At 51.0% G+C, this 12,195-nt stretch overlaps 1 protein-coding gene across 1 annotated transcript; it reads left to right on the top strand.

Moving 5' to 3' along the window:
- The first annotated feature begins 2,729 nt into the window (after positions 1 to 2,729).
- Positions 2,730 to 11,590, top strand: AQP8 (aquaporin 8). Its single transcript, XM_082857520.1, has 6 exons — positions 2,730 to 2,839; positions 2,979 to 3,232; positions 5,909 to 6,035; positions 8,113 to 8,327; positions 9,778 to 9,912; positions 11,150 to 11,590. Exons 1-6 carry the CDS (start codon positions 2,828 to 2,830, stop codon positions 11,196 to 11,198), a joined length of 792 nt encoding a protein of 263 aa, XP_082713646.1. The 5' UTR covers positions 2,730 to 2,827; the 3' UTR covers positions 11,199 to 11,590.
- Positions 11,591 to 12,195: the final 605 nt, after the last annotated feature.

Below are 12,195 nucleotides of genomic sequence, written 5' to 3'. Positions count from 1 at the left end.
AGGTGGAGAAGCTTGATCCCCAAACCTGGACCCAAGTGCCAAACTGTGCCCTGCTGGTTGCCAGTTTTAAAGGAATGGATTGAAATTGGGTGAGGCATCAGACATAGAGAACAGACTTGTGGTTGCCAAAGGGGTGGGTGGGAAAGGGAAGGACTGGGAATTTGGGTTAATGGATGCAAAATATTTTATATAGAATGGATAAACAACTAGGTCCTACTGTTTAGCACAGTGAACTATATTCAATATCCTGTGATAAACCATAATGGAAAAGAATATGAAAAAGAATGTATATATATATATATGTATAACTGAATCACTTTGCTTTACAGCAGAAATTAACACAACATTGTAAATCAACTATACTTTAAAGAAAAAAAAAGAAATTGGTTGAAGCAAGAAGACCAGATGAGGAGTTGTTGTAGTAATATCAGCTGGGAGTTCCTACCTGTGAAGTGGGAAAATAATAGATTATTGTGAATATTAATTATTGAAGGAATGCATGTGTGGTGTCCAGTGTAGGGTCTGCAGTTGGCAGGTGTATAATGAATATTTAATGTTTTTTCAAGAGCCTAAGTAAGAACCGATGAAGGCTTGGGTGAAAACAGGAGAGAAATATTCCAGGAGCAGCACTTGGCAGGACTTGGGCAAAGAATGAGGGAGATGGGGGAGTTGAGGGTTGGACACCCATCTTATGTTTCAGGGAGGAGGGGAATAAGAAACATCTTGTACAATGTGCTGTGGGTGCAGAGGAGGGAGAGAACAGGTCTCAAGATAACCAGCAAGAGAGCAGCCCCCAAACCTTCTGAGATATGCAAATGTTCAATAGAGATGCTGCGTTCCAGGGCCTCGAGCTGCAAAGAGCTCTCAGCAAACTGTCAAACCCTTGTCCAGAGGCGTCTACTTCTGTCCCGAAGCAGATGCTTTTCATCTACACGATCTTGAGCAGGTTCTTCAACTTCTTTGTGCCTCATTTTTATCATCTGAAGATGGGGATAAGAAGTCATAGGACTTATAGGGCTGTTGTGAACGTGTGCAGAGCGCTTAGCACAGCGTTAGATGGGTAATGAGTTATCAATAAATGGTGGACATTTTCATTAAAATTCTCTTATCCCTGACATTACTTCTCTATCTCTACATACAATGCTCAGATAATAGTTATATGAACATCGAAACAGCATCTTTGTCTGTCTTGATCACCGCTACATTTCCTGCCAGCTCTTAGAACAGTGGCTGGTTCACAGTAGGTATGTAAGTATTGGTTGAATGTATGAGCATCTTTGAATGTATGAGTAAGGAAACCCATCTCTCTTTCCTTCCCTTCCTCCCTTCTTTCCTTCTTTCTGTCCATCCATCCACCCATCTGCCGATCCTTCCATCCATCTCTTCTTCCATCATCCATCCATCCATCCATCCATCCATCCATCCATCCATCCATCATCTTAGAAAGGCTTAACCCACAAGTTTTTTTCTTTCAGTTGTGAGTGTAGTGGCTTTACCCACAGGTTTTTTTTTTCTTTCAATTCAAAATATGTGTAACACAAAATTCACCATTTTAACCATTTAAGTGTATAGTTCAGTGATATTAAGTACATTCATGTTGTTGTGCAACACCTCCAGAACTTTTTTGTCTTCCCCAACTGAAGCTGGGTACCCATCACACAATAACTCCTCATTCTCCCCTCCTCCCAGATCAAGGCAGCCACCATGCTACTTTCTGTCTCTATGCATGTGACTACTCTAGGTACCTCACATAAGTGGAATCACACAGTATTTGTCCTTTTGTGACTTAGCCCACAATCACAAAAGCTGTGTGATCCTGGGAAACTTAACCTTCCCGAATTTCCACTTCCTCATCTGTAAAGTGGCTGTAATAATAGTACCTACCTCATGGGGTTGTTGTGAAGTTTAAATGAGATAATACATATAAGGTACTTAGACCAGTACTTAGAAAGTGCTCAGTAAATATTAGTTCACATAAATACATATTCTAAATCAGCAGGCACTGGTATTGTGCTTATCATGTGTCTGACTCTGTCATAAACACTTTATGATCTTAACTTATTTAAGCCACACAACCCGATGTCATTGGTACCACCACTGTCATCCATGCTGCACGGGAGAAAAAATAAGGTGCAGAGAGGGTAAGCAACTGCTCAAGGTTACTCAGCTGGTTCACGGAGGAGCTGGGATTGAAATCCAGGCTTTACCAGGCCAAAGTCCACAAGCTTTACCATTGCCTCTGCAATCTCCAGAGATGGTCATCCGTCTACACCCTCAGTCCTGGATCAGCCTATCAGCGTGAGTCTGTGGAGGTGCCGGGGCCTCAGACACAAGGAGGTGTCCTTAGAAGTCCATGGAAAAATCACTGAAGATGAGTTTACCGTTACTTCCCACGTGTGGTCCTGATCTGGCAGGGCCCTCCTCGTGTTCACTCACACACGTGGGTCTCCTCTGGGCTCTGGTGGTGACCAAGGGAGCTGGGGATCAGGGCCCTCCATCTCCTGCTGGGGCAGATCTGGAGCCCTCCCCAGGTGACGCAGCGAAGCTGACGCCTTTTGCCTTTGCTGGCAGAAAGCTCAGCAATCCTTCACCCCCTGCCCTGCCTGGTTAAGGTTAAAAGGCTCTCCTGGGCCTCAGGGCCGCCTCCTGCTGGGCTTTATTGCTTTCTTGACACCCTCGGGAGCCTCTGTAGCCCTTTAAAAGGGGCAGAGCCTGTAGTGGGCTGGCAGCCCCGGTCCTGGAGATAAGAGTGTCCTGTCCTGGAGAGCAGGTGCGGGTTTTCCAGCCAGCACAGGCCAGAGTCCCGTCCTGAGTCACCTCCGCCCTGATGTCTGCAGAGGTGAGTACACTGCTGGCCTCTTCCTCTGCAGCCTGGCCATCCAAGCGGGTGCTGAGAATTAATTCAAGATGGGGGCACTGGGGGGCTTCTTTCTGGGCTCTCCTCCCATCCGTGTCCCCCTCCGTTTCCCCCCCTTCAGGCAGCTGCATCCATGTGTGACCTGGAGTTTGGTGGCGTCAAGGTGAAGGAGCCCAGCGAGGGGGGCAGGTGGCATGGGTGCTGGTACGAGCGGTTTGTGCAGCCCTGCCTGGTTGAACTGCTGGGCTCTGCCCTGTTCATCTTCATCGGCTGCCTGTCGGTCATCGAGAACGGGACCGACACTGGGCTGCTGCAGCCGGCACTGGCCCATGGGCTGGCCCTGGGCTTGGTCATCGCCACGCTGGGGAGTATCAGGTGGGAACAGCTCTGAGCACTCTGCCTGGTGCCAACCTGGGGAGCCAGGCAGGGAGCAGAGCTGTGGGCAGGACCCCTGGGCACATGCCCAGGATCCCAAAAGCAGTATGGGTAAAATGTGGGTTGGGTGAGGGGTCAGGCTGCTTGGGTTTGAATCCTGGCTCTTCAGCCTATGAGCTCTGTGGCTTTGACTAAGTCACTCCCCAAACCCAAACTTCCCACCTATGAAATGCGAACAGCTGGAGTATTTTCTAAATCTTATTTCTCAAGCCAACACATGAAGGAGAAAGGCCAGGTATCTCGTCCAGAGTCCCATGGTAGAGCCAGGAGGCAAACCCAAGCTGTCTGTCCTAAACCCAGCATCTCCTAGGGGAGGCACGAGAATGAAACGATGTGAAGAGCTTAGTCTATAGTAAGCGCTCAGTCACTGTTGGTTGCTGTGTTATTGTTACCTTTAGGACGGGGCGTTTTGCTCCAGCCTAGGGTAAGGCAGAGTTATGCAGAAGAACCCGCCGGGGGCGGGGGCAGGGAGACCTGAAGAGTTCCCCTTGCATAGCCCTCCCCTGGACAGAGCTCCACCGGGAGGTTGTGGGCTCCCAGGAGAACCAGCCACAATGACAAATGTCTTGGATGGAGTGTCTGTCAGGGGCCTCTAGAACCTGGTTGGTCTGTATTTAATCTCACACAGAAAACTGATCTGAGTAAGGAAATTGAAATAGTTTCCTAGAAAAGCAGAATGGAAAGAGAACTTTAACATTTCTCTTTAAATATCTAAGGGAAGCTGCAGGTGGGATGAAAAACACAGAGTCTTCTGTTCGACGATGGGTCTGGGATTGAAGGCAACCTTTGTCACTGCTTAGCTGGGTGACCAGGGCAATTAGCTGAACCTCTCTATGTTCAGTGGAATAAAAGGGGATGGTAATAATAGCTGATATTTATTGAGTACTAACTATATGCTAGTACTCTATATGAACATGTATTAATTATCTTTGCAACAGCCTTTATGAGGTAGGGATCACTGAGGCACAGAGAGGTTATATAAGTTGCCCACGGTCATACAGCTCTTCGGTGGCAGGGCTAGGGTTTGAACCCACGCCAGCTGGCAGGAGAGAACATCGCTTTGCGCTGCAGGAGACTGCCTACCTGAAATGCCTCTGTTTTTTGTCAACAAATATTTATTCGGTACCTACCGTGTGCCCGGCACTGACTCTGAGGTTATTGGAGCGCCCGACACAGCACCTAGCACCAGAGTAGGTGTTCAATAAGTATTTGTTGAGCAAACCATGGATGAGTAAACTAAGAAGGTGTCTTGATTGTTTTACTGTTAATGAGTGTGAAGTGTCCCAGCCTTCTCCTGGTAGAACCACACTCTGAGTGACAGTGTCTCTCCCCGTTTGGGCTGCGGGACCTGGTGGTGAGGCTGATGGCCGAGAGGGTTCTAAGTCTCCCTCCTGCAGGAGGCCGCCCCACCTCCACCTTCACCTCTCTGCTTTGGCAGAGCCCAGGCTAAGTTTGGTCATGGACCTGAATTGAGGCCGAGTAAGCCTGGCTGCCCCTCTCCCTGCCGGTCAAGTCTGAGATCAGCTGGTGCTTCCTGATCCTGCAGGAAGCTCACCCAAGGGCCTGTGCACAGAGCTGCACCTGACAAGTTGGGGCAGCTGGTCCTGAAATGTCAGCATGTTGGACAAAGTCCCTGTGTCCAGAGCCAGCGTCCTCTGTCCAGTCTCAGCTCAATGCCCTGTGCCCATTGGGTGGGCAGGTCCATTGGTGGGCTCTAAACATCTGGGTTGACACAGGGGGGCCTTGGGGTCACTGTCCCTCTTATTGGGTGTGTCCATCCCAGGCACCAGGGGGATTGGTGAGCCAACCTCTCAGGATAGTTCCTTCATCTGAGTGGGACTGGATAGGTTGCCAATGGGGGTAGCAGGGCACTGGGGGCGCCTCTAGGCTCTGGGGCTTGGACTGGTTGAGCATCTTGGTGAAAAGGAAGGCTCTTGGCCCATACCTTCTGGAAGGACCAGCCAACTTGAACCAGCCCTTTGACCTAGGTTCGACTTGGTCTAATCCCCTTCACATCCCAAACTCCAGATCCCAATCCCAACTTAATCATGAACCTCTAGCCTCGATCCTGATTCCCAGTGCCATTTCCAGGAACCTCTAATCTCAATTTTACAGGCAACACTAGTCACACTTTCAGACCAAAAATAGAAATTTTACTGGTTGAGTTCCACCAATAAAAAATTTTACTGGTTGAGTTCAACCAATCAGGAGCTGTTGTTCAGGGCCTGGTTTCTTCTAAGGAGAGGCTAGGATACCTGTCTTGGGTTGTGAGTTTGAAGCCTGGGGTCTTATTCTGACCTGTGGCCACGGCTCTGAAGGGCTGGATGCAGCTCTTAGGGGTCTGGAAAGAGCTGAGGGACAGTTTCCCACCTTATTCTTGTCTGGGCCACCGTGGGGTCTGGGTGTAGGACAGGAAGGGTGCTGCCCTCCCCTCCCAGGCTCTCCCCCACCACTTGGCACCTCGGGGAAAGTGGGCGTAATTGGGTGCCTGTTTTCTACCTGGGCTGCCCTTGACGGACTCCGGCCCCGCAAGGCCATCTGGGGAGGTGGTGGGGCTGCTGGGGCCCAGTGCCTGGGCCTTGGCCTCACGACTCCTTCTGCTTTTGTGGGTGACAGTGGTGGACACTTCAACCCTGCGGTGTCCCTGGCAGCCATGCTGGTCGGAGGCCTCCACCTGATGATGCTGCTTCCCTACTGGATCTCCCAGCTGTGTGGGGGGCTGATTGGGGCTGCCTTGGCCAAGGTGGGTGATCCCCCAGGGGGCTGGGCTGGGGGCTTTTGCTCTGATGGGGCTGCTGGGGTGGGTGAGGGGCAGGGAGTGGGGACTGTCCAATTCTTTTTTAAAAAATTGATTGATTGATTGATTGATTGGCTGCGTTGGGTCTTCATTGTTGCGCATGGGCTTTCTCTAGTTGCGGGGTGAGCGGGGGCTACTCTTCCTTGTGGTGCGCGGGCTTCTCATTGCAGTGGCTTCTCTTGTTGTGGAGCACGGGCTCTAGGCGCGTGGGCTCAGTAGTTGTGGCACGCGGGCTCAGTAGTTGTGGCTCGCGGGCTCTAGAGCGCAGGCTCAGTAGTTGTGGTGCATGGGCTTAGTTGCTCCGCGGCATGTGGGATCTTCCTGGAGCAGGGCTCGAACCCGTGTCCCCTGCATTGGCAGGCGGATTCTTAACCACTGCCCCACCAGGGAAGTCCTGTCCAATTCTTTTCCTGTTGCCTCCCATGGGATTGGGTGGACCTTTCTACCTTGGAGGGGACACTCAAAGGGCCTTTGGTTTCCTCCAAACCCACCCTGTTCTGTCTGTGTCTGGACACAGCCCTCCCTAGACAGACCAGGAAGCAGAATTCAGGACTCAAGGTTTCTGCTCCTGAGTCCATTTCTGGATTTAGACAATTCTATTTTTTTCATTCATTCATTCATTCACTTCATTCATGCTACAAACATCTCACTAAGCACTGTCTGAGGGTACAGGATATACAGGGTTATTCTCCTTGAGAAACTCCTGAACTAACTTCTCTGTGTGTTCTCCAGTTTGCCAGCCTTTAAACTGAGTTACTCTACCTTAAATGGGAGTTAATGCTCAAATTACTGGAATCCTCCCATTCCGGTAGGAAGGCTAGCTCTTCCTCTCAAGCCACAGAATTTCTATAGCTCTACATGTAACTCCATGGAAGGACTTCCCTCCTCCCTCTTTGCCTGCCTGACTTCCTTGTTTCCTTCTCTCTCTTTCCTTCCTGCTGTTCTGAAGTCTCAACCAGGGACCCTTCAAATTGGAAGCCTTGCTTGGCTTGTGTTGGGGGTGGGATTGGAGGGAGTGGGGAGGTGGGAAGGGGTGAAGGGGGCACCCTGTTAGCTTGCCTGGGGTTTGGTCTGTGTCTCTAAGCGCTGCCCATTGCAGACTTTGGTCTCGAATTCCATCTTGCTGTCGTCCCTGCCCTGGTCTCCCTGTGCCCCCATTTGAGACCCTGCTCCCCTGTCTGTTTAGAATGGGGCCCAGACCTTGCTGCTCTGATTCCCAGTGGAAAGCAGTGCTGGGACTCTCCCTCAGGCCTGGTCACTTGTAAACTTGTCCAACATGATGGAGACCAGTGTGGGGCAGAAGTGGTCATTCACTGGGTGCCCTCCCGCCTCCCCGAGCACTTGGTAGAATCCTCTCATTTAATCTCCAACTTGACTGGAAGCCTGCATCAGTCCTTAAAGATCACTCCCCACCTGGGCCCCGGGCTATTACCATGGCCATGCCTACTTTACAGAGGCGGAAGCAGAGGCACAGAGAAGGCAATAATTTGCCCAAGTTCAAATGAACTGGGGAGCAGCTGAGCCTGGATTTGAGTCCCGGGTCCAGAAGCTTGTCTGCACTGCAGTCTTCCCTTCCCAGGTGTCGTGATGACCCCAAGGCCGATTTCCTGGGAAGCCAATGGGGCTTAAGCTTCAGGGTTCTTCTCATCCCTTTGAAGGGGCCTTTTAGGGGGCTGGTAATGTGTTTACCTGGGTATATGTGTTTGCAAAGTTTGTAAAAATAAGGTATTTTAGTATTCTTTCTCAAAGAGGGTCATATAAGTTACATACCCTTCAGGCCTACAATACCTGGAGCCACCGCTGGGTTATCCCCATTTACAGAAGAGCAAAATGAGGCTTAGGGAAGTCCAATAGCTCAGGCAAAGCCGCACAGTAGGAACTGATGGAGCTGGGATGTGGGTCCAGATATGTCTGACTGCACATTGGACAGGACCCTTCCTTGGCTCAAAAGGATGGGGCCCCTCCCGTCAGCTCCCAGCTGTCTCTCCACCCGCAACATGAGGCTGAGCACTGCTCTCTGCAGGCGGTGAGTTCTGAGGAGAGGTTCTGGAACGCGTCTGGGGCAGCCTTCGTGACAGTCCAGGAGCCCAGGCAGGTGACGGGGGCAGTGGTGGCAGAGATCATCCTGACGACACTGCTGGCACTGGCTGTATGCATGGGCACCATAAACGAGAAGACGCAGGGTCCTCTGGCCCCATTCTCCATCGGCTTCTCTGTCACCGTGGACATCCTAGCAGGGTGAGTGCCCCTTGGCTGTGGGACCACAGTGCTCAGCCCTGGGCCGAGGCTCACCCCTGGAGGAGGGCAGGTCTGCTGAGCTTACCTGAGGGTTTCCAATAGAAGCCACACAGGTAATGTACACGGGGGAAGTGGGCTGGCAGGAGGCAGACAACAGGGAATGGTGGGGACTGTGGCATCTAAGGAGGCCACCACCACGCACCTCTGATAAGTTATCGCTGTGTGGGAATATGGGCTTGGGGTGACCCTTCTAATTTCATTCTAGGGAAGTCAGAAGACTGGATTTTTATGTGAATTTTCTACTTTTTGTAGTATCAATAAACCATGTCTGTGGACTGTGTTTATCCTGCCAGCAGGCAGCCAGGTTTTAGCCTCAGACTTACAAAGAGCTTCCACACCCGTTGTCTCATTTATCTAGGGCCTCTCAGTAGGCTTGGGAAGGGATTAAGGAGACAAAGGATTATTTCTTCCCTTTTATATATGAGGAAACTGGGGCTCAGAGAGGACACAAGTGACTTATTTAAGGTCATTGGGAAGTGGCAAATTAAATGAGAGATCTGGGACAAGGGCCCCTGCTAAATATAGGGGATGAGGGAGCTCCTTCCTACAGGCCAACTCCTTCCTTTCTTCTTGGACACAGGACCAAGTGTAGCCTTTCTCTGCTCTGCCTCCAGCCCTAAGTCATCCTTTGGGAGGTGGAGTCTGGGGAAATGCATGTGCAGAGCTGTGGCAGTGCTTTGATGCCTCCTAGTGGCTTTTGGTTCACTTATAAGCCTACTGACTCATCCAGTTGGCTTTGGCTGCTGGCCACAGAGTGGGGTTTGTGACGGGTGAGGCCTGAGTGAGGATCCCAGCTTGAGCGAATGGGGCAAGGGTACAGACACTGGGACTAGAGAGGTGCTCTTGGGGAACAGTCCCTCTTTGGGAGATGCTGGGTCCCTAGCTTGTGGTGCAACAAAGGCCTCAACCAGGTCAGCTAGATTAGAGTTAGCACTTGCCCATGAATTATAGGAGAAACATGGGCTCTATGAGATATGTACTTTCATCTCAGCTGAAACACAGAGAGGTTAAACAAAGGTCATAGCTAGAAATAGCTGGGCTGGGTTTTGAATCCAGGTCTGCTTGACCCCAAAGTTCATGTAGCTGAAAACTGCTTACTTTGCCTTACCACCTCTGGAGGAGGATCCATCTTCCTTCCTGCCGTCACTGAACAGGCACTACTTGCTGCCCATTCTTCTAGAAGGGTGTGTGGGGAGTGGCAGACTGTAGGGAGGACTCTGGGGAGGGGGTCAAGCCTTTCACTTTGGAACCTCCCAGATCGCCATGATATGGTAGCTTAGAGGGGGTTTCTGGGTAGCATGTGACCTAGGCCTACTTGGGGAAATGAACTTGGGTGAGTCGGGGCTCCTTGGCTGAGATTCTGCCGACCATTGTGGCTGGGTGTTTGTAGGGGAGCTGTGTCTGGAGCCTGCATGAATCCTGCCCGTGCCTTTGGACCGGCTGTGGTGGCCAACCATTGGGACTTCCACTGGATCTACTGGCTGGGCCCGCTCCTGGCCAGCCTGCTTGTAGGAGTGCTCATCAGGTAGGAATGTGACACAGGGTCATGGCCCATCTGGTGGGCATGGTGACAGTTCCTAGAACATCCAGGTCTAGAGGGCTAGGGTCTCGCTTGGGTTTGGAGAAGAGAAGAGGAAGCCTTCTTCAGAGGCAAAGATTATGGCTCTGGGACCTTTGGTGGCAAGTGACAGAAATCCATCTGAACAAAGCTTTCATCATAAAGGGGAACTCATTGGCTCACATAATTGAAAAGTTCACAAGTGGCCCTGGCTTTGGTGGGAGCTCAGACAGTGTCTTCAGGGCTTGGTCTTTTTAGGCTCTACTGTCCTCTGGGTAGATTTCATGCTTGGATAGGCTCTCCAGTAGAGGCAAAGATGCCCACCAGGCACTCCAGACTTACATCCTAGCAGGTTAATAGCTGGAAACAGAGGAAACAGAACAACAGCTCTTACAAAGGTCCTGGCTCTGCTGTTCTCTGAGTTGGACTGGTCCAGCTTGGGCCATGTCTACCTCTGAATTGATCTCTGTAACCATGGGGCCAGGCACTCTTATTGGCTATGTCTGGAGCATGAATCTTATCCTGGAGTTGGGGTGAGGTCAGCCTCATCTGAACAACTGTATGGACTGAAAGTAGGGGAGAAATAGCTCCCCACAGGGGTGTTGTACAACTCAAGGGACCCTGTCCACATAGAACACCATGTTAGTGGTGTCCCCAAGAGCATGCATGTCATGAGATGCCAATCACATAAGACACAATGTGAGCAGTGCTCCCTGGAGCTGGGCAATGGGTAAGAAGGTTGATAGTGTTATCAGAAGGATAATATCCGCTTGACTGCTTCTCCTCCAGCTCTCTTCTTGTGAACCTCAAGGATCCAGAGTGTCCTTCCTTTCTACTCCAGGTTGTGCAGGGATACAAGTAGGTACAGTGCCCGCTGTCTGGACGAGGATAGGCACTGGGCTGAGCTGGTCTAGACTGCTTGCGTCGCCGCCTGTCTGCAGTCCTGGCTTAGCCTATGGGTTAGTGAAAAGCATCACAAGTAATTCTCTGATGCTTTCAGAATGGTAGAGATGGGGATCTTCAGGAAAAGGGTTAGAGACCCAACAGGAAAGAGTTTCTCCCTCTCCCCAGGGAGATCTGGCTCTTGAGGCTGGAGAGGCTCAGGAAGGCATCTCTCTGGAGAATTCTGGGCCTGGAGGCATTCGATGGAGGGTTGGGTCTCTCCCGGAGATGCAGAGACCTCACTGGGCCACCTTTTTTGTAGGTTCTTCATTGGAGATGGGAAAACCCGCCTAATACTTAAGGGGCGGTGAAGCTGAGATGGTGGAATTCCTGCCGCCCTAGGGGCCCTCAGTGGACCTGTCCTGGACTGCAGACCAGACAGGTCTGCATTTCCTGCCAGGGCAGAGCTCTGAGAAGTGACTGATACGCTTCCCCTGACTTGGGTCTGGCTTTTCAGATGTGCAGGTTCTTTCGAATTCCTTTGTGCTCATCAGAGACCTCAGCCTGGGGAATGTGCTGCCAGCAATGCCCAGAGACAGATAGAAACAAGCACAACAGAAGAGCTTTTCTTGACAGGGAAGGTCCCAGGAGCAGAAGAATGGGTGGAAGAGGTGGCCGTTTATGTGTCTCCGCTCACTTCCCTCATCCCCTTTCTCCTTCTCTTGTTCCCCGATTCCTCTGTTATAGAAGGGCCTTCTTTGGTCTGTTTCCTTGCGGCCTGTGCTGTCAATCTAGCTTTGCAATAAATAGTCCAATGTTTCCTTCCGTGTGCCCACTGGCTGGCCTTTCCTTTCAGAAATGGACACCACTGGAGGGGAAGCAAAAGTCTGGGTTGAGCTTTAGCTGTCCAGAGTCTAATTAGCTCGAGCCCAGCTTAGAGTCCAGGGCCAAGGCAGGTACTCAGAGTGCAGACCAACCCAAAGCCCATCTGCCTCTCAGCCAGGGCCAAGGGAGCTCTGTCCGGAGCTCAGAGTCCCTTCTGGAGTCCAGTTTGGACTCTGGTCAGAATCAGTTTCAGATCACAGACCTCAAGACCCTGCTGAAGAGCCCAATGCAGACTCCAGGGCATGGTTTAGTGCCCAGTGCTATCCAGGACATGGACTGACCCACTCATGGCACTCCAGCTGGGGATGTGCGTGGGTATGGGGGTGGACCAGAGCTGCAAGGATTTCCCAAGGAAATATATAATGTGGCATAATACAGGTCTGGAGAGACAGAGGCATTTAGATGGAAGATACGAGTATAGTGAATAACTAAGGATAAAAAAGGAATAAAAAGACACGTTCTGAAGTTCACACCTTAAAAGTA

The sequence above is a fragment of the Leucopleurus acutus genome (genome assembly GCF_964270905.1).
Source record: "Leucopleurus acutus genome assembly, chromosome: 16".
NCBI classification, from domain to species: Eukaryota; Metazoa; Chordata; class Mammalia; order Artiodactyla; family Delphinidae; genus Leucopleurus; species Leucopleurus acutus.
Note: the sequence above shows the minus strand (reverse complement) of the source record. Positions and strands in the feature narration are given on the sequence as shown.

Bases quoted from the DNA above. Each gene is read 5' to 3' on its own strand.
- AQP8 (XM_082857520.1), top strand. The intron at 3,233-5,908 runs GTGGGAACAGCT...TGTGGGTGACAG, and splicing joins GCCACGCTGGGGAGTATCAG to TGGTGGACACTTCAACCCTG. The intron at 9,913-11,149 runs GTAGGAATGTGA...CCTTTTTTGTAG, and splicing joins CTTGTAGGAGTGCTCATCAG to GTTCTTCATTGGAGATGGGA.